Here is a 20,525-nt window from a genome sequence, read left to right as displayed (position 1 = left end):
GTGCTGTTTTCCCCCATTCTAAAAGGTTGAAATGCTTTTCTTAAGGCTTAGTGACCGGGAGTAAGAGCTTTGAGATACAATATGTTGGGGGGGTGCGTGTATTTTTGACCCTAGCCTTTGCCTTTGCCCAGGCCCCCTTTGCATCACAGGAATGCGCGCCCCGAGAGCTTCTCTGAAATGAAATTTGGCCTCCACGCTGAAAGCGGTTCCCCACCTCTGCCCTAATCCATAGCTGTTTCATTGTGTAAATGTTACCAAAGTAGGGCTCAGTTCAGCCTTGGTTTTCAACCAGAATTATGCTTTAACCTAAGAAATGTTATATGTAATGTATGTATAATGGTTATGACTGCATGATAATGTGCTGTACATATCTCTATAACAGGTAAGCTACTATCAGTCTGTCTTGGAGGAAGGGCTGTGCCTCAGTGGTAGAGGCACATTCTGTGCTTGCAGAAGGTCCTGGGTTTAATTCTTAGCAATTCCAGACAAGGTTGAAAAAGATTCCTTCCTGAAAGGCTCCTAGTTAGTGTAGAGCAGGGGTGGGCAACTTGTGGTCATCCTGATGTTTTGGCTTAGAACTCCCAGCACCCCTCATCATTGGCCAAGGTTGATGGGAGTTCCAGGCCAAAACATCTGAAGGACCACAAGTTGCCCACCCCTGGTGTAGAGCCATCTCTAGTCAGTGTAGACCAGCCTTCCTGAACCTGGTGCCCTCCAGATGTTTTGGACAACTCCCATCATTAACTATTCTGGCTGGGGGCTGAAGTCTGAAACATCTGGAGGGCACCAGATTGGGGAAGGCTGGCATAGACAGTCCTGAGCTAGATGGACCAATGGTCTGACCTGGTATAGGGCAGCTTCCTATATTCCTGTCAGTCTGTCTGTCTGTTTGATATTTATGCCACCCCTTCTCCAAGGAGCTTAGGACAACTCTCATGGTCTCTCCCCTCTTTTATTCGCACGAGTACCAAGGGGCTAGGCTGGTCCAAGGCCACTCGGTATGTTTTGTGGCTAAGTGGGGATTTGAACTCGGGTCTCCCCAGTCTGAAGTCCAGCACTCTAACCTTTACATCACGCCGGCTCTTTCCAACATAGTGTTGTTGTCGTTCAGTCGTGTCCGACTCTTCGTGACCCCATGGACCATAGCACGCCAGGCCTTCCTGTCCTCCGCTCTCTCCCGGAGCGTGCTCAAGTTCATGTTCATTGCATCGACTCCCTTAGTTTCACTGGGTGGATACCTTTGTTAGATTGTGGCCATACCGTTTACTTGGGGCTCTAAAGAAGGGGTGGACAACCTGCAGTTGGCCTAATTTCATGTGGCCCTGGTCTAATTTCAAAAGCCGTCTCCAAGTTCTCAGTTCAGATGTCTGGCAAGAGCAATCTGTCCCTTCCCTGGCAGCCTGCTGGGCAGGAAGGAAGAAGGGGAGAGAAAGAGAGAAGAGGGTGTCACAAAGAGAGCAAAGAAGGTCAGTGAAAGAAAGAGAGACAAAGAGAGAAAGGGGGAGGGTAGAAAGAGATAGAAAAGGGTTGGGCCTACTCACTTTTGGCTCTGGCCTCACCCACTGCCTGCATGTAGCCCCAATTGATTATTTATACCCCGAGGGAATGTGGCTCTTGACAGAAAAAAATGGTTCCTCACTCTTGCTCTAAAGCAAGGATGGACAACTTGTGTCCCTCCAGATTTTTTTCGCCTATTACTACCATTGTCCATACTCAGCAAAGCCAATGGTGAGGGATGATGGGAGTTGTAGGCAAAAACATCTGGAGGTCCACAAGTTGCCCATCCCTGCTCTGAAGAATTAAAGGGCGCAATCTGCTAGCTTCTTCTTTGGAACAATTCCCACTGCAATGGATGGGCCATACTGGATGAAATGAGCAGATGATTTAGAACTGGTATGCAACAGCTCTGCCTCTTTAACTCTTCTGTATAGCAACTCCTGGTGATACCATAACGATAAATCTGTTCTTTGTTCGCTGTTACAGGTTTACTATAACACAGATGACGAGCGAGAAGGGTAAGACTTTTATTGGTCATACGTTTTGCAGCCAGGAGTCCAACCCTTTGACACACACACAAAGCACTGTAGTTCTGATGCAATTTAAAGGCGAGTGTTTTCGCTTGGCAGAGGCAAGTTGCTTTACTTGTCTCTTGTGACAGAAGCAAGTTGTTACTTTTATCGTACCTATATACATATTGTGTTACATAGGTATTTCAAACCTGAATGTGCTTTTAAAAATACCAAAGTTTTGAAGCAAGGTAACCCAAAATCTGTAGCTCATAAAGCTGAAATTTGTGATGCATATAAGCTATGCAAATTTAAAAAACAATTTCTATTTTCTTATTTTGCATAATTTGTTTTGTTAGCCTTTAGTAAAGCACTGTGGAGAGCAAAGGACCCTGGGTTTTCTGTTAAGCCGTATTCACCCTTCCCCTGGAGTGCAGGATGCTAAGCGTGTGTGTGTGTGTGTGTGTGTGTGAGAAAAATGGAAGCTTAGATTCTCAGGGTGCCAATTTATTTACCAGTATAACTGTTAGTGTGGTGCTTACACAGAGTTACAGAATAGACCCAACTTCATTGTGTTTAGTACAACACATAAATACATAAAGCCATTAGCTGTAGTAATAAATCCATATAATACATAGCATCATTAAATTAAACAGTATTCTCGCTTTTAGATTAGGCCTGTCAAAAGTACTAAAAGCTTTTGGAAATTACCTATTTGGTAATTAATAACTCAGAAGCCTATTGGTGTTTGTCTCTTTAAATAATTGTGACTGTTTTTATCACGCTGAATATTTTCATCTTGTATTTTGAATCATCTGTTCATTTATGATGGTTATAATTTTTTTAAAAAAAACAACTTGTTCCTTGATAGAACCATAATAAATGTGTACAGGAAAATGATTAGCTGGGATTTTTAAATTATAATTATTACATTTATATCCCACCTCTTTTCCTCTTGCAAGGAACCCAAGACTTATATAGTCCTCCTCCTCTCTATTTTATCTGCACAACAACCTTGTGAGGTAGGTTAGGCTGAGAGTCAGTGACTGGCCCAAAGTCACCCAGTGAGCTTCATAGCTGAGCAGGAACTAGAATCCGGATCTCCCAAGTCCTGGTCCAACACTGGCTCTCAGCTGGAGGAAGGACAGGGAGTATGTGTGGGTGCTATTGCCGCCCTCTAGGAATTCTAACAAAGCAGGAAACACAGAGCTCCATTGGATGGATGTGGAAGACTTCAAGTAATCTTGGTCAGTGTAACCCCATCATTGTATAGCCTCCTCCCATGGCTGAGAGGTCAGCCATGGTAACACTTAATTTGATTCAGTACCATACATCTCTATGTTTTTCTCCCCAACAGCAGCATCTTAGCTAAAAGGATATTCCGGGCAGTAGAGGAGGACTTTGCCCCACCACCATTGAAGCAAATAAAAGAAGAAGGAGCAAAAAGAGGTACTCTTGAATTCTCAAGCACTTCCTCTGACTCATAATTTTTTCAAAGGTAATCAGGAAGAGGAGGGGGGGAATGTAATGGAGAGACAATTCTGAATGGAGGCAAGGTTTCAGGGGATGCCATGATCAAGGACAGCCTTCCCCATGGTGTCCTCCATTATGGTTGGGGATTATGGGTTTTGTATTCCAACATATTTGGAAGGCATCAGGCTGGGGATGGCTGCTCAAGAATATCAGCATTTAAATATGAAGTGCAATTGATTTAGAGCCAGCATGGTGCTGTAGTTAGAGTTTTGGATGAAGATCGTGAGGACCTGTGTTCAAATCCCTGCTCAGTCATGAACCTCACTGTCTGACCATGGTCCAGTTACTGCCTTTCAGCCTCATCTGCCTACCCTACCTCACACGGTTGTTGTGAAGTTCCTGAGGTCCTTGGAGAAAGGGTGGGATATAAATATACATATATTTTGCAGATTGATAAAATGATCAAGTATCTGTTCTGGAATATATAAAAGCAATTACATGCCTTTTTATCAGCGGTAGGCAGACTCGAGGCTTGCAGGCTCTACTTCGATGTGTTTTTTTTACCAGAACACATCCAGTTTATCCACCAACTGGAGCCTTGTGCAAAAGACATACACTTAGAATTAAAGGATTCTGAGCCCAGGAATTAGTTTTGAGTGCTGATACTGAACACAGCTCACCGTAATTCCATACAAAAATCCAGTCCTGGTTAACAACCCCCTGCAAACTTCCTTCATTTCAGCTGTATAATGGCAGCAGGGGCATGCTGGTGGTGGGGGAATCATTTTGTTGTTTCCATCGTTTAATCCTTGGGAGTCACAAATCCTTGCTGATCTACTGCAAATGAGCCAGAGATCTACCAAGATCCAGATCTACTTTCTGCCCACCCCTGGTTTAGATTCTTACTGACCCAGATCACATGATTACAGTGTGGTTAACAAGCCAGATTGGCTTGTTAAACCCACTGCGCATGCCAGGCACATTTTCCCAATGCCCTTCGCTGGCGCAGCTTGCTGTGTTGTCTGAACCCAGCTAGCATGGCTTGTTTGAGGGAGCAGCAACCCTCAAATAACCCATGGGCTGTTGGGTTATTTGAAGGTTACTCCCCACCCTCACCCCAACAAGCCATGCCACCTGGGTTTGGATGACATAGCAAGCCACACCACTGAGGGGAATTAGGGAAATCTGGCCAGCACTCCCTGCAGGGGAAATAAGCCACCATGGCTTATTTCCCTCACTGCAGTTGTGTAAACCGATCCATCGAATGCCAATCAACTGTTGATTTTCTGACCTGGAAAAGCATTCAAACGTTTGGTGTGTGTGCGTCCCTGCCCCCCCACAGTCTAGCAATAGATGCATCATGTAAGACTGTTGGTTTCTAGACTAGCTGCACCAGCACAGACATGGTTGTACCCCCAAAAACAACAACAGTGGACATTCGTCAGAGGATATGCTATTGGGTAGTGCCACGGTTGGAGCACCACAGTGGAGATGGTGAAGGGAGGGCCTGCCTCTGCATGGAAGGGGCAACTTTCATAACACCAAGCCTTGTGTCCACCTTTGAACTGCCTGGGAAAGCTTTAGGAGAGAACAACAATGTTGCTCATGAGGTTGCTTTACAAGAGGAGGTAATTAGTTGTAGCTATTGCTCAGTTTATTAGATATAAACTATCCCTATCACTCCATTGTAATGGAACACCAGGGCAGCTATTTAGAATTGACCTCTAGGTTCCCTAAGTTTTGAGGAATGCAGATATTCATACACTGCTTCCTGGAGAGAGAGAAAAGGACACAGTATTTCCCTCTAGGTATTTCCAGATCAGCTAATGCGCCTCCTGCCTTATGACAGCCATATTACGTGGGATAGTTTTATTTTTAATACATCTGGCTTTTTTCACTTGTCGTTTGTTTGAGAGGAATAATTTTCTGTCCAAGGTGAAGTAATTCAATTGTAGGACTGTTATGCATTTGGTTCTTGTCCTTTTCAGTGCTGCTATATGTGAGGAAGGAGGCTGATGAAGTGTTCGACGCTTTGATGTTAAAGTCCCCCACTGTAAAGGGACTAATGGAAGCAGTAAGTACTTCTCATCCCTATCTCAGTTATCTTACTCCATTTAAAACAGGGGTGTTGAACCTCTTTCAGCCCAAGGGCCTCTCGGGGACCACATTCCAGTGGTGGGCAGGGCCAAAGGCAAAAGGGGCAGGGCCAAAATTGCAAAAAAATGTCGGTACATTTTAGCTGAACACTCTTCCTGCCAGTCACTAAGCCTTAGGAGAGGCATGCTGACCTTTTAGAATGGGGGAAAACTGCTCTAAAGCCGGGAAACCACCAAATAATCAGTAGTCAGGGAAAGGGGGGCATGGCCATTTGGGGATCACCGGGGGGCTGGATTGGGACCATAGGCGGGCCCCCAGGCCTGAGGTTCTACACCTCTACACTCCTGATTTAAAAAAACAGCAACCATGTACTTTGTTTTAGTTTCTTGGGGGAAGGGCAGGACACTAACAAATTGAAACAGTATTTCGCATTTGTGCAAAATTACACTAAACATGGTGACTGTTGCAAAATGTCCATCATTATGACTGTGGAGGGAGGGCTTGCATATTGCAAAGACTCCTTGGGGCTGCCACCCATGCCTGCAAGCTTTGTGCCTCATAGTGTCAAAGATGGAGGGCAGATGTTGCTCCCGTCCAAACCACCTTCCCCAAATGCATAGGGATGAATAGCAGCTATTCATTTACATGGGAGGAAGTAAAGAGGCATTCTTGGGACTCCATTGAAATAAGAGCCAAACCTGCTTCTAGTTCTATGAGTCCAGTAAAGACAGGCCCCACGTGGTTGCCAAAGTCTTTTTCCAGGCTCTGAGGGGCCATACTCCAATCAAACAGGAAGTGACTTGCTTCCACTTCCTGTTGGATCAGAGCATAACCTTTCCCTTGCACAGAGCCTGGTAAGTGGCATCAGCTTCCTCAGTGCAATCCTATGTCTGCCTACTTGGAAGTAAGTCTCATTGTGTTCAGCGGGTCTTCCTCCCAGATAAGTATGCATAGGATTGCAGCCACAGTTAGCTGAAGGGTGGTGGGCAGCCAGGTGAGTCCTAGAGTGAGAGGTGGTTGGGTGGAAAAGGCTTATGTGTGCGTGTATATGCGTGAGAGAGGGAGGGAGGGGAGGGCAACCACATTAGGAACATTGGAAGCTGCCTTATACTGTGTCAGACCACTGGCCCATCTAGCCCAGTATTGTTGACACTGGCTGGCAGCAGCTCTCCAGGGCTTCATGCAGGAATTTTTCCAGCCCTACCCGGAGATGCCAAGGATTGAACCTGGGACCTTCTACATGCAAAGCATGAGCTCTCCCACTGAGCTATGGCCCCTCCCATATTCCTGCACTTTACACAACCATTCGTCTCTTTTGTAAATGCTGTATGATAATCGCTAATACGGCACTTCTGCCCATAGACTTGTCTATAGTCGTTGTGAACTAGTTTGCCTGCTGGTGGGTTTTTTTATATTTCCTCTTTCATGACTCGCTCTGTTTATCCACAAAGCTGACTTTTTCACCAGTTTGTTCATTCACTTTCTTTTATTTTTATACTCTTGTCTTGTAGTGGTGAGAGTGTTGGACTGGGAGCCCTGAGATTTGGGTTCTAGTCCCCACTCGGCCATGGAAGCTCACTGGTTGACTATGGGCCAGTCACTTGCTCTCAGCCTAACCTACTTCACAGGGTTGTTGTGAGGATAAAATGTAGAGGACGACCATATAAACCACCTTGGGTTCCTTGCAAGAGGAAAGAAAGGAGGATATTAATGTAATAAATACATAAATATACTACATTAAAAATTTAAATATCCATATAATAGCAGCAAATAAATTAGTTGTTACATAAAATAACAGCCATAAAATCACCTGAATGCCGATCACAATTTTTTAAAAGTCTGGAGAGTTTTCCTAAAGGCCAAGAGAGAAAGGGCCGTGTGGAACTCCTTGGTATACAACCCACTGAAAACTGTGGGATTGCGGGATCTGGGAAAGGGAAGGGCTACACTCTGATCCAACAGAATGTAAAATCGGGTCACTTGCTGTTTGGTTGGTACATGGCCTGTCCCTTTCTTAGCTTTTTGGAAGAGTCCTTGGCTACCACACTGGGCCATGAGAGATCCTGCAGGAGGGTAGGTTTTGGTTCCTGGCGCGGCTGCCTTGTAATAAGGCCAGCCTGACAACTGACGCTTAAAAAAAACCCCATTTTGCATCAAGCTGGACCCTGCAACTTTGAGTACATTATTTCTTATGCTGATCTGGTTGTTGTCTCTAAATATATATTGCAATTATTTTAAACTTCAACCCCATTTCTTACTAACTACATGGCGAGTCCCAGTCGGTGAGAATCGAGCCTGCATCTGTTTGCATAGTCACAGACGCAGTCCATCCTGCAGTCCATCTCTTGGTCACATGAAGGGATTATGGCATGTTGGGAGAATAGGATGGAATGTTGGAGGCTGGTGATAGACAGGTAAATTACGACCCATGATCCAAGAAGTTCCCAGGTTTGGAAATGCCTAGCAGGGCTTTTGGCCTTCTGTGTTAAGTAGCTCCTCATGTCTAACTACTTGTGGAACTTTGTCCCAGGAGGGATGGCAGAGGAGGAAGAGATGGCTTCCAATACCCTTTGCAATGGAGCGCAAGGGGAGCCGCTGTTCAAAGCATTAAAGAAAGAGACCCCTGCTGTATGCACTGTGCTTCGTGCCAGGTTTTCTGAGCTGAGGCTTTTACAGTTTTTACCTCCTTTATCCTCACAGCAACCCTATTTAAAAATGCAATATCAGCTTCACTTATCTAAAAAGACAGGCAAGATCTGAATTTAGGGTGTTATCAGCAGGTTGCCAAGCTCACAGGAGTTGATTTTTTAAAAAAAGTTGTTCCTGCGCTGAGTATGTCTCTAAATGTTGAAAGGGGGAAAAAAAGGAGGACCTAGCTCCTTTGTGGACAAGAAATACCGTAAAGCTCTGCCAACCTTCCTTCAACACGCTATCAACACTCCCACCTTTTGTCAACTTTTATCCAGTAGGATGCTGACTGGTGCCAAGCTTGGCCTGAGGTTGGGGTCACTTTCCAAGATGAGAGATCAAGGTTATTTGTCAAGGAGCGAGTGCTGAAGCTTAGGGCGGGTATTGTTTGTTCCTTATCCATGGTGTGCCAAAAGAGACTGTCTAATAGCCCAGCTATGCTGAAGTACTTGGCATTTCAACCAACACTGAAGTCCTTAAAACTTGGGCCCTTGAAATTCAAGTACTTCTTGATGGGCAATTGGGCCACAAGGCCAGGATGGGTGGTGCATTCTCTGAAAGTTTTAAAAAAATATTTTGAAATGCTTGGCCTGAGAAAAGCTGAATTCTGCAAGCTCTGTGGGTAAGACCAATTTGCATGTCATTGCTTAGTTTCATACCTTATTCTGTTCCTCTTTGTTATGAGCACAGACAAACTTTTATTTGTTTTCTCTGGTTTTTAATTTAAAGTGCTGCTGTTGGTTAGTTGTGTTTGGGTTTGTTTTGTTTTACAATGATTGTATTTTACTGATTGCATTTGACTGTGCTATATCATTCTTTAAAATTGATTCTGAGTTTACGAATTTGTTATATTGAGATGGATAGTGGATTATTTATATTGCAAGCAATCTTGGGAAGGCAGCTAAGAAATATATTAAGGGTGGAATCCTATGCATGTTTAGATGGAAAAAAATCCTACAACTCCCAGCATTCCCCAGCCAGAAAGATGGTAAAATCCCTATGCATACAAGGCCTTCCCTTGAAAAGGTTATAGCGGAGCAGCCTTCCCCAACCTGGTACCCTCCATATCTGTTTGCTGGCTGATTCTGGGAGTTGTAGTCCAGCACATCTGGAGAGCACCAGATTGGGAAAGACTGTAGTGTAGAATAGTGGCCAAGGCCACACCATACTAGCCCACAGCCACACCCTAGTGTATTTGCCAGGAGCTAATTTGACATGATGGCTAAGAGACTCAATCGTGAAGCAGTCTTTGGTTCATGTTTCACATGGGCCATGAACTCACAAGGTGACCCTGGGCTAACTTTGGTGACCATTTACTCCATGGTTTGAATGTTTCAAGTGTAAGGTTTTAATGAAAGTTGTGAGCTGCTTTGGGGACACTGGTCAAAACGTAGGATGCCACTCTTAACAAACAAAGAGACATCTCCGCCTGTAGTTATAGGGACAGTGTCATAAGGAGACACTGCATTCCCAATCCAGTTAGACACAGGAGAGCTCTACATAGGGATGTGTAAATCAGCAAAACACAAGTTTGTCAAGGTTCTCCGAATTCCACCTTTAAGCTTGTTCATTCTCATGTCTGTATCAGATGGTGAGCTTTGGGGGTTTTTTGTTTTTCTTTTTGCACAAAAATCCATGCTTATTTTCGTGCACATTTTCCCAAATGTAGGCATCAATTGTGTGCATTTTTAAAGTATGCGTATTTTTCTCCCGTTGGTTAAATCATACTTGTCCACATTTTTCAAAAGTAGGCATCTTTTCCTGCACATTTTTTAAATGTACTCATTTTTCAAATGCATTTTTTTAAATTGTTCCCTCATTTGCTTTGCAAGATCGGAAATGTATGAACTTCAACCACAGATTGTGTTCAGGACTACATTCACTTCCAGGAGGTGCAAACAGGGTACAGTCTGGTAAAAAATGCGCTGAAATGAATTTATCATACATCCCTAGGCCTACATGCATGCTAGATTCTACTGGAGGGTCTGAGTCCTTTCTTCCTCCCCCCCGCCCCCATCGTGCTGTGCTCTCTGACCATGCTGGTTCTCTGTAGGAAGAGCAGGAGGGCATGGGGATGTCAGGACTCAGTCCCTCATCACCACACAGATGAGCTGCCTCGGCTAAGGGGAAAGCACCAGTCATGTGCTGCCAGGGGATGGAGAGAGACAGGAAGATCACCGCAGGCCATAGTATGGCCAAGGCCCGCCCTGCCTTCTGTGGAGGCTGGTGGCTCTGATTATGGTGGGGCTGTGATCCATTCTGGGTTTCAGTCAGAACCAGCCAGAACTCTGAAGGAACTATCCAAGGTGCTGAACCTATTTTGGGGATAGGGTTCAGCCCCTTGGATTGCTCCTTTAAAATTCTGGTTGGTTCTGACTGAAACCCAGAATGGATTTATAGCCCCCTGAAATCGGAACCACCCGCCTTCAAGGACCGCTGGCGGGGGATTAGAACAGCCAGATCCTGGTGATCTCCCACCACCACTTGCACAGCGTTATTTTGCACAAGCAGATTCCCCCTCCCCTCCAGACAGGCAGTGAGTGCATGCAAGTGTCTTACTGCCCATTGATTCCTCTTGTTGGAGCAGGATGACCGTCTATATGTTTATCAGCCACAAAGGAATGTAGTGGAGCTTAGAAAGCAGAAACCCCTTGATACATGAAACATTTCAAACAGACATGACGAACCCGCATGGAAAGAGCGAGCTTCCCTAGTTATGTTCCCCTGCCCTGCAGCCACAAACACTGGAGCCACCCTGACTCCCCTCACACGTCACCGCATGTTAACCCAGCCATGATTTTATCCCCTGGTAAAATATGAGAAATACCATGAAAGGCTAGTGCACGTGTAAGATGTTACCACTTTATATATACACAGACACAGTTTGGCAATGCTGTGTGTTTTAAGCATAGCACCATTGTTTTCAAAACTTCAACCTACCAAGAACGTAAATGCTAAACGGAAGTTCCATTGTTTACAGGCTGCACATTTTTTCCCTTGTTTATCACATTCTCATCTGTGGCCTCCTCCAAACTTTCCATGATACTCAGTCGCATTTTCTCATATTTAGAATTTGCTTCATTCTCTCCCCCCCCCCTTTATAATTGTGTCCCAGAAGAACAGGCAATTTATCTGCACAATTATGTTTTTTCTGGAGACAAGAAAAGTACTATGGCACCTTAGAGAATAAACTGTTTGTTATGGCATGAGCTCTCATAGGCAACCGCCTGCATCATCAAACATCTTAGAAGGAACAAGAACAGGGTTGCTATACATAACGGATGGGTTTGGAGGAATAAAGCATTTTAACAAGTTGAGAAGGAAAGAACAGCAATACAAAAAGCACCCTGCTGACCTGAGTACTAAACAGCTCACGCGGACATTGTGCGCAAACGTTGCACACTCAGATGTGAGACGACTTCACTTTTGGAGGGGTAGAACTTCCTCTCTAACCCTTATCCATGACCAGAAAAATGCAATCAGATTTGTTGACGAATTTGGATTCTGAGCTGCCCTGTTCCAGTTCTCTTTTTAAAGCCTTCACTGTAAAGAGACTTGTCCAAGCAAACTGAAATGTTGTTTATTAGTAGGAGGATTATATAAAAATGTTTGCAACATACTCAAGTGGGTGTCAGAATAGTTAAGATACTTCTACGCTACCTAGAAAGTTGGACATTTTTTACACATGTTCCAGGAAAACCATTCCGAAAACTGGGTAATTCAGGCTTGTCACTAACAGATTAGCTGGTCACCACTGGCAACTAGAAATTACTATCAGGTGACCAGATAGTGAGTGACTCAGACCCCCTGATTTTTAACAAATTTCCTAACATGTTTAGCTCTTTAAAGATAAAAATAACATCCATTGGACATTCTAAGTTCAGTGCTGATTGAAATCTCCTTGATTTTCCAACCAGTACTTTCATGCCAAAAAGCCTTCTGCTTTCGTTTGCAAAGAGCTCTGCTGCTTACATTCCCCCTCCCACCCCCACATCAAGACCTAGTACATTAAGATGACTTGAAGTCAGCTGGTTGTCGATGCTTTGTGAGTGTCTTTGGGTGGAACACTTGCCTCCACCTTTTGCATTTTTACTTACCCTGAAGCTGAGTCATAAGGAAAAGTGTGAAGTTAACTCTAATTAGCTCTTTACATTTGCAACCAGGAAGCAGCTCTGAAAGCTGCTTTTATATGAAGTTTATTTGAGGCTGTGCAAGACTGGTTGTAGTTATGCTATGAGTAAAAAAAGGGTGCTTTACTCCTTAGACATCTACTAGGGGGGTCCGTAATAAAATGTTGTAGTGTAGAGTGCTTCTGTTCAGGATTCCAGACACTCCTCCCTATTTTCTATTACCTGCCAATAGTCAGCATTCTGCGGCCACTAAACACTCTCAGTCTTCATTGACATATTTTTGGGGTGTCCCCCTCCAACTTTTTCACCATATATGAGGGTGCCTTGCCCAAGGGCCTTCAAAACCTGGGCTTGAGCTGAAACAAATCCACCCTGAGATTTAGCAAACCCTGGCTCAGTTTAGTGGCAGGGGAGCAAAGGGGAAATCTGAAAGCTGACCTGTAAGACCCTGCACACTTTTGTTGTAAATAGGTGCCAGTTTGGACAAAGATAATTTTTGTTTTGCTTGAAAGTTTCACGAAGCAATCCCCAGATAGTTTTGTAGAAATTAACATTGTAGCAATCCACAAATATATTTCTCTTCGGATTTGCTTTTCTTTCCCCTCTTTTTTTGTTTTAAAATTATAATCCCAGAACAGCTGGCTTTTTAACCTGTGTTTTCCATTGTCTGGGATTAAAGAACTTTTTTGCAAGTGGTTTTTCATTTCACATATGTATCGTAGGCAGGCTACCAACATTATTTATAGGCTGGTAACTTTTTTAAAAAAATCATTTGCAAGGCTGGATTGCAAGGATAATTGTACATCTCTCCCTCAGAGTGGAAGACATGAAATGTGACTCCCCAAAGGTGCTTCCGCACTAGACAGAAAGCTGAAATGTGCTGTACACACAGCCTGAAATAAGGGGGAAAAAACTCAGAATGGGGCACTTGTACACCTGTTCCTCCAATCTGTCCATTTGTATGGAGAAAAGAAAATGGGTTGTAATCAGGAGACTTATTGGAAGGGGGCAAATGAGAACATAAGGAGAGCCCTACTGAATCAGACCAGAGGCCTAGTGGCCAACCAGCTGCCTGTGGGAAGCCCACAAGTAGGACGTGAGTGCAAGAGCACCCTCCCACTCAAGTTCGCCAGCAAATGTATGACCACAGATAAAACCAGACTGAGAGCCGCTTGTTTAGATACATCAACTCCTTCTCCAAGCAGGGATTTGGACAAGGTGGTCTGTTAATCCTTTTTAGGTCTGCAGCTTCGTTAGGTTGCGACATGATTCTGACCTGCAAAGAAGATAGAAGATTACTTTGATGTGTTGCTGTATCCTGTTGCCAGGGACAATCTATGACAAAGAAGCTTCTCTTGACATAATGTTATCCCCATTTGGGGATGCTCTTACATGTTCCTATATTAAAGTTAGAAAGAAAGAGAGAAGGAAGGAAGGAAGGAAGGAAGGAAGGAAGGAAGGAAGGAAGGAAAGAAAGAAGAGTGTGTCCTTCCACAAAGAATGCATGATGATTCTGAGATTGACACATCCATGACTCATTGAAGGACATGGTGCAACATCTATCTGCTTTGGATCTCCATAGGTACAGATGGATGTTAACACATTTTCAACATGAAAAGAGCTATTCTGGTAATACTGACATGATGGGGGTAGAGAGGAGCAAAGTGCTTCCAAAAGATGACTATGGAGCTTTTCTGTTCAGTCGGCAAAACCTCTCCCAGCCCAGGCATCTTTCTCAATTCTAGTTCACTCTGTAAATAGATATCAAGAAATTTCATGTATGCGTAACACAAAAAAATCTCAGTAGTTTGGTAATTTAATGAGCTGCTGTGATTCCTCACTTTGGGTGTCCCAGTATGAGCTGCCTATGGAGGCTGAGCCACACATCTGGAAAGGACCCAAGTCCCGATTGGTTCCCTGGCTCTCCAGAGTGCTTCAGCTTTCAGCAACAAGCGTAGCTGCATGTTTTATGACTTTGTGCAATGTTTGTATGTTATCAGACTTTTTTTTTAAGAAGGCAGCGTGGTCCCATGGCCAGCATTGGTGAATCCCAACGATCAGCTGTTGGTTGGGACTCATTGGGTGGTATCCAGTGAACCCGATGGAACGGCTTCTGCCGGTGCAACAGGGAGGGAGGGAGGGGGGAGATTCTCCCTGCAGCCCCCCCCCACACACACACTCAAAATCTGATCTGGAAGGTTGTGGAACCCTCCAGAGCAGATTTTGGGAGGGTGGGGGAGAGGAAGGGGGGAAGTCCCATTGCGTGAGTGGGCTTCCACTCACGCAACTTCGGATCTCATTTGTGGCTCCCTTTCTAGGGTGCTGTGGCTTACAGTGTCTCTTCCTCAGATGTCTGCTCCTCGCTTGCCCAGTCTGGCACTAGCTGCTTCTGCTCCTTCTGATTGCCAGCAGCGTTGCAGCCACTGTTGCTGCCTGTGTCTCGGGGTCTGACAGTGGTCTGTGTAGCATGCTTAAACCCCAGAGGTTTGCTTTGAAGTCCATCCGTCTCCCCCATCCCCTTCCCCGCCGCTTAGGGCCTTCTTTGGGGTAGGTGGGTTGTTAGTTTGATTGTGCTACTGGATGTTGGCGCTGTCAACTGATATTCTTAACCGTTGGCATTCTTACTCCCTCCCTCACCTTGGAACTCTGTCGGGCTGCTTCAAGTGGGTGTGATTTGAGCCCACGTACAGCCCATTTCAAAGACGTGGAACTGGAACTGTGTTCTTGTGTGTACTGTTTTGTCCCAACACCTATTATTCTGCACATGTGCATTGCAGTTTAAAGTTTAAATCAGGTCTGTGTGGCTCAGTTTATTGCCTTAATATTATGGTCACACAGAAGCGGGTAGGTTTGTTATAAATATGTAGAAGATACTGAATTCAAATGTAGTATGACTTTCAAATGAATTTCATACAAGTATACTTAAAATGCACATTCAAGTACTGTATTTCTAAAAAAAATAAAACACTCGTTAAAATGTATATAATTTGCCTTTCAACAATGCCTACTCAGGATGGCATACAACTAATAATGTTAAAACACAAGCAAATAAAATACAATGAAGCAAGTAAACAATAAGACAGCTATCTCAAAAACTTTGGGAGCCCTAAAGTAAGAGGAGGGTCTCTAAATGCTGAGTAAATGTCTTACCCTGAGCAGCCTTGAAATCAGGTATTCTAACATTTAGATTTATTCTGAGTCCAAACCAAAGTTAAAAGCAAAAGCATTTATAGATTCATCTTGTGTTAATGTTGTTCATCACTATTTGGAAAGCATATCTTTTATATGTCAATTAACATATGTTCATATCAACCTGCCGACTTCTTGCAAAGATGCTTTGATTTTAACAGCTCAGTTCTTGCAAAGCTTATCCTAATTAGCAATAGACTTCTTTAGAGGGGGAAAAACTTGCTTTGTATCACTTGAGATGAAACTTATGAAAAGGAAATCGTACTACTAGAATATAGGTATTTAAGATTTTAAAAGTGGCCGGGAGCTCAGTTGTCATTAAGGCTTTAAGGTTGGTGGTGCTGAGAAGAGGAAGTGCTTTTTAGTCTCCCAAGTGATAACTACACTTTTTAACTGAGTATGAGGATACTGCATTGGGTGTACTTTTAATAAATCTTCCTTCCTTTTTTAATTTGAAATTCAGATTTCTGAGAAATATGGTCTTCCAGCTGAAAAGATTACAAAGCTTTACAAGAAGAGCAAAAAGGGGTAAGAAAAACGAAAGTTCATATTGGAAGTCATGTTTTTACGGAAGTGTCTTGGGATCCCAGCTCCTAAGAGATCTGAATTCTTCTGCGCTAGCTATGGGATGTGTGGTTGGACTGCTGCAAGAAGAGATCCCTGCTCTGAGCAGCTCACGGTTCAACTGGGGGTGCAGCAGATGTCAGACCGGACATTGGCCTTTAACTAAACTGTGTTATTTCTACTAGTTTCTCACCACATTTTGCATCAATAGAGCTTTCAGTGCAAGGTGCTGCTTCAGACACTGTTCGCAGAGAAACCCGGTGGAGGGGATTCTCACATTACGTTGCAGCCCAGGAAACTGTTGCAGCATGGTTTCTTCCTGCAGCGCTCAGGTCATGTGACAATCCCTGGGATCACATGGGACATGCCCACACTGTGGCTCCTCCCTCTCCTGGGTCTTCTCATGTAACATGAGAAGGAGCCATTTGTGACAGGCACAGTCTAATTCAGGTTCATTGCCAATTAAACAGAGGATCATTCGTATTTATCATTGAGACTGAGCAGCAGCAGCAACAAAGATTCCAAGCGCCTGATCTCAGTATTCTAAGATGAGACAGAGAAGAGCAAAATAATAGGACTAGGACAATATCCTGCCCTTGTTGCTTTTAATTAATTTGCCTCTGCCATAACCGTAACTGGCTGTCCAATGTCTAACATGCCACCACCTCTTTTGGTATATATTTCCCTGCCTCACAACCAGAACAGTTTTAATTGGCCTTGAGGCAGAGCATCAGTCGATGGAGCCCAGTACTGTCTACTCCACCTGGCAGCAAGTCTCGGGCAGAGGCCTTTCCCAGCTCTGCTGCCTGCGACGCCTTCATTCAAGGATGCCAGCAGTCAAACCTGGGACTTTCAGCATGCCAAGCCTGTGCTGAGCTTCTCCCACAAAAGTAGCTAGCTAGGGATTGCCTGAAGGGCTTTGAGCGAGACTTTCTTTTATGCCTTTTATACCCTTCGCTGGGGTGGGGATCCTGCGCTCTCCCAGATATTGTTGGACTCCAATTCCAATCAGCCTCAGACAGCATGGCTAATATTCAGGGATGATGGGAGTTGGAGTCTGGAGGGGCATAGGTTCGCTACTCCTGCCATTCTAAGTGGGAACTGTGAGCTTAAAATTATTTTTCTTTGCGCGCACACATATAAATATACTATAATTTATCCATGTAGTCCTAGGAATATTCCAGTCATTTGGAAGGTTTGTGTTGTTTAAATGGGGTTACGCTGGCATGGATCTAACTGGAGAGTTCACAGTGAACCTGAATAACTAATGCAGTTCTGAGTAATATTTACTCAGAAGGAAGCGCTGCTTTGTTCAATGGGGCATACAGTTCACAGCTGAAGCTGGAATTCCAGGAGGTGATGAGCTGCACAAAAGGCTGTCTTACACAGTGTTTACACAAGTGGTCAACTCAACATACACACAAACCCTCACCCCATAGTGGTTCAACTGGCCATCTGAACCCACCCTCTGGTATCTGAACTTTACTAAAGTATCCTTTTCCAATTCCAGGATCTTGGTAAATATGGACGATAACATCATTGAGCATTATTCCAACGAAGACACTTTCATCCTAAACATGGAGAGCATGGCGGAAGGCTTCAAGGTCACGTTGACGGAGATCTAGTCTAAATCAGAGTGCTACCCCTTGAAGTCATAACATTTCGCTTTCGCCTTAAGGCAGAGAACAGTTCCTCTAAAGCCCTGGTGACTCACGGATGCTGAGAAGACAGGCTGTTACAAAACTCCATTGGGAAACAACCCGCATTCCTTCCTTTTGGCACAGGAAGCACACCTGGTAGTTACTGACCAGTCTGCTCAAAATGAACCAATACACCACCACAAAGTTCCTTATTTATTGCTCCTCACTCTGCAATATGTAAATAATCAGTGGACCTTGGACTTTGCAATCTTGCCCACTGCAAGGGTGAAACAGCAACTTAAAAAAAAATCTATTAATATGGAAGGAAATAAAATTGCAAAGTTTCATTAGTTCAACTGGGACTTTATAATTAAAATTGCACCCTCCAGAATAAATTGTTAGAAGATCTGAAATTCTAATTCATGCAGAGATCATGATGGGGAAAGTTGCTGATAACCTGCAGAAAACTCCCACCAAGTGCTGAGTAACATGCAGCTTCGCCATATTCCTCCGGGTGCTTCCCAGCACAGGGCAACAAAGGACTGTTAGTTAGACACTCAGATGGCCTGTCATTTGTAAGTAAAACACCATCCATTTTAACCTCTGTACATAATGTTTATAATAATGTAATAATATATTTTTCCTACCTGTGCAGACGTGTTTACTGCCACTATGATTTATGCTGGGATTAGAAGATGGCAGAGCCTCTTGCCAAGGAGAGAAGTTCTGCTATTAGCTATCCCTTGTTTGGAGAGGCTGTTTGTTTCTGTGTCTTTTGTCTTATGGGTTGTCCAGCATCTGTAGCATGACGTTAAAGCTGTCCTTAATGTCACATTTGGCATTTACTCCATAAGCTTGGGAGTCTTTGTGGTATCGCCCGCCCTGTCATGCCCAGTGTCTATGCCAGCCATCCCCCCGCCTGGTGCCCCCTGGATGTTTTAGTGTAGAACTACCGTCATTCCTGACCATTGGCCATGCAGACTGGGGCTGATGGGAATTGTCGCCCAAAACATCTGGAGGCTACCAGATCGGGGAAGATTGCTCTATGCAATGATGCTGCACAGTCTTCCAGTCCCTAAATTATTTATCCTTTCTTTGCACCCTTAGATTTTCATAATCTTTTCGTAGCCATTCTTGTGCATTATGCAGGGAGCCCAAAATGGGGCAGCTTCCAATTTTAAAATCAGGATTTCTGAAGAAATGGTCTTGCTCCATTCAGTTTACCTTTACTTTGGAGCCTCTGGCAAACTGGAGCCAAACCTGAACGCAGCCAGATGGTCTTTTTCTTAATTTATAGCGAATCATACGATCACTGAATCACAGAAATATAGAGTTGGGAGAGGCTTTGGAGGTCATCTGGTTCAACTCCCTGCTCATTGCAGGATCTGCACTGCAGGATGCAAGTACAGAAGGCTCTCTGCCTTCTGGTTAAGTATCACTAGCAAAGGAGAACCCACCACTTCCTGAGAAAGTCTATCCCGCTGCTGAATAGCCTTCACTGTTAGGAAGTTTCTCCTAACATTTAGCTGAAATTTGCTTCCTTGCCACTCCCAACAATTGATTCTAGTCCTGTCCTCTGGAGTATCAAAAAACAAGTCTTCTCTATCCTTGGCCTGTCAGCCTTTCAGATATCTGAAGACCGCCATCACGTCTCTCCTTAATGGCTAAATGGAATTCGGTCAGCACACGCTATCCAGGACCAGCTGAGCAGCTATTTGCTTATTTCCCTTTTCTCCTCAACAAAATCAATTGATGACCATCACCCATTCATACAGCATGCAAATTTCAGGAGTATTTCTGGCAATGCAATTCACACATCAAGTGCACTGTGTGAATGGAGCCCAGAAAAACTGCGTATCTGTGGTGATGGTGAGGATGTGGCAAAATTTGCAAGAAGAGTCTTTTTTTTCCCCTCCATGAAATTGGGCTGAAGAACCTCATGCCAATGACCCAGGAAGGTCAGGCTGGCAGGGTACCTTTTTGTGGCACTTGAAAGAATTCCGGCTGTGCCCCATATACCTGGGTAATGCACCTTGGCTTCCATTCGGCTCCTTCGTCCCTACACTACTTCTTCTACCCCTTCCGGCTCACCCCGCTCTCCTTGCCCCTGGTTGTAGTTTCCATGTCAGTACATCCTCCCAAGAGTTGTGGTAGGGATGGAAGAAACATCCTGTATGAATGGATCCTCTGTGTACTTTATTCATTTAGTAAAACTTCTTAGCATCCCCTGATAATGGGGTCCTCTGATGATGAGGTGTAAATGTAAAAAGGTAAATACACTTCCCGTGGCACGGATCTAAATGTACATATGAGTCCCAGCTGTAGACTTCTGTTTTAGTATGATTATATTATTCAGCCTGTCTTATTAATATCTACTGGACAGTTTTTCATTGCGCGTCCATTGATGTGGCTGCTGAGGAAAGGACGTAGCTCAGTAGTAGAGCTCAAGTTTGCATGCGGAAGGTCCCAGGTTCAATCTGAGGAATCTCCAGGCAGGGCAGGGAAAGATTCCTGTCTGAGACCTCCCCCGACCCCCGGAGAACTGCTCCCCCCACCCCTGGAGAATTGGTTGGACCACAACCCCCATGATCCCCAGCCGGCATGGCCAGGATGGGGGTGATGGGGGTTGTAGTCCAACACCTCTGGAGGGCGCCAGGTTGGAGAAGGCTGCTTGTAGGCAGTACGGAGCTAGATGGACCAAAGGTCAGATTCGGTATAAGGCAGCTACCTATGTTCTC

At 44.4% G+C, this 20,525-nt stretch overlaps 1 protein-coding gene across 2 annotated transcripts in view; it reads left to right on the top strand.

Annotated features, from left to right (window-relative positions):
- Positions 1-20,151, top strand: part of GRHL2 (grainyhead like transcription factor 2) — a 121,113-nt gene extending 100,962 nt beyond the window's left edge. Inside the window, exons 12-16 of one of the 2 annotated variants that reach the window (XM_084849002.1) lie at positions 1,984-2,015; positions 3,364-3,455; positions 5,468-5,553; positions 16,047-16,111; positions 17,658-20,151. In XM_084849002.1, coding sequence (XP_084705128.1) covers positions 1,984-2,015; positions 3,364-3,455; positions 5,468-5,553; positions 16,047-16,111; positions 17,658-17,772 — 390 coding nt within the window. In that variant the 3' untranslated portion in view covers positions 17,773-20,151. The remainder of the gene's footprint in view (positions 1-1,983; positions 2,016-3,363; positions 3,456-5,467; positions 5,554-16,046; positions 16,112-17,657) is intronic. The other variant, XM_084849003.1, reaches the window with a different exon arrangement.
- The last annotated feature ends 374 nt before the right edge of the window (positions 20,152-20,525 follow it).

The sequence above is a fragment of the Heloderma suspectum genome, chromosome 4 (assembly GCF_057233095.1).
Source record: "Heloderma suspectum isolate Gila_16-S chromosome 4, 16-S_ref, whole genome shotgun sequence".
NCBI classification, from domain to species: domain Eukaryota; kingdom Metazoa; phylum Chordata; class Lepidosauria; order Squamata; family Helodermatidae; genus Heloderma; species Heloderma suspectum.
The sequence above is the reverse complement of the archived record's forward strand: the minus strand, read 5'-3'. Positions and strand labels throughout refer to the sequence as shown.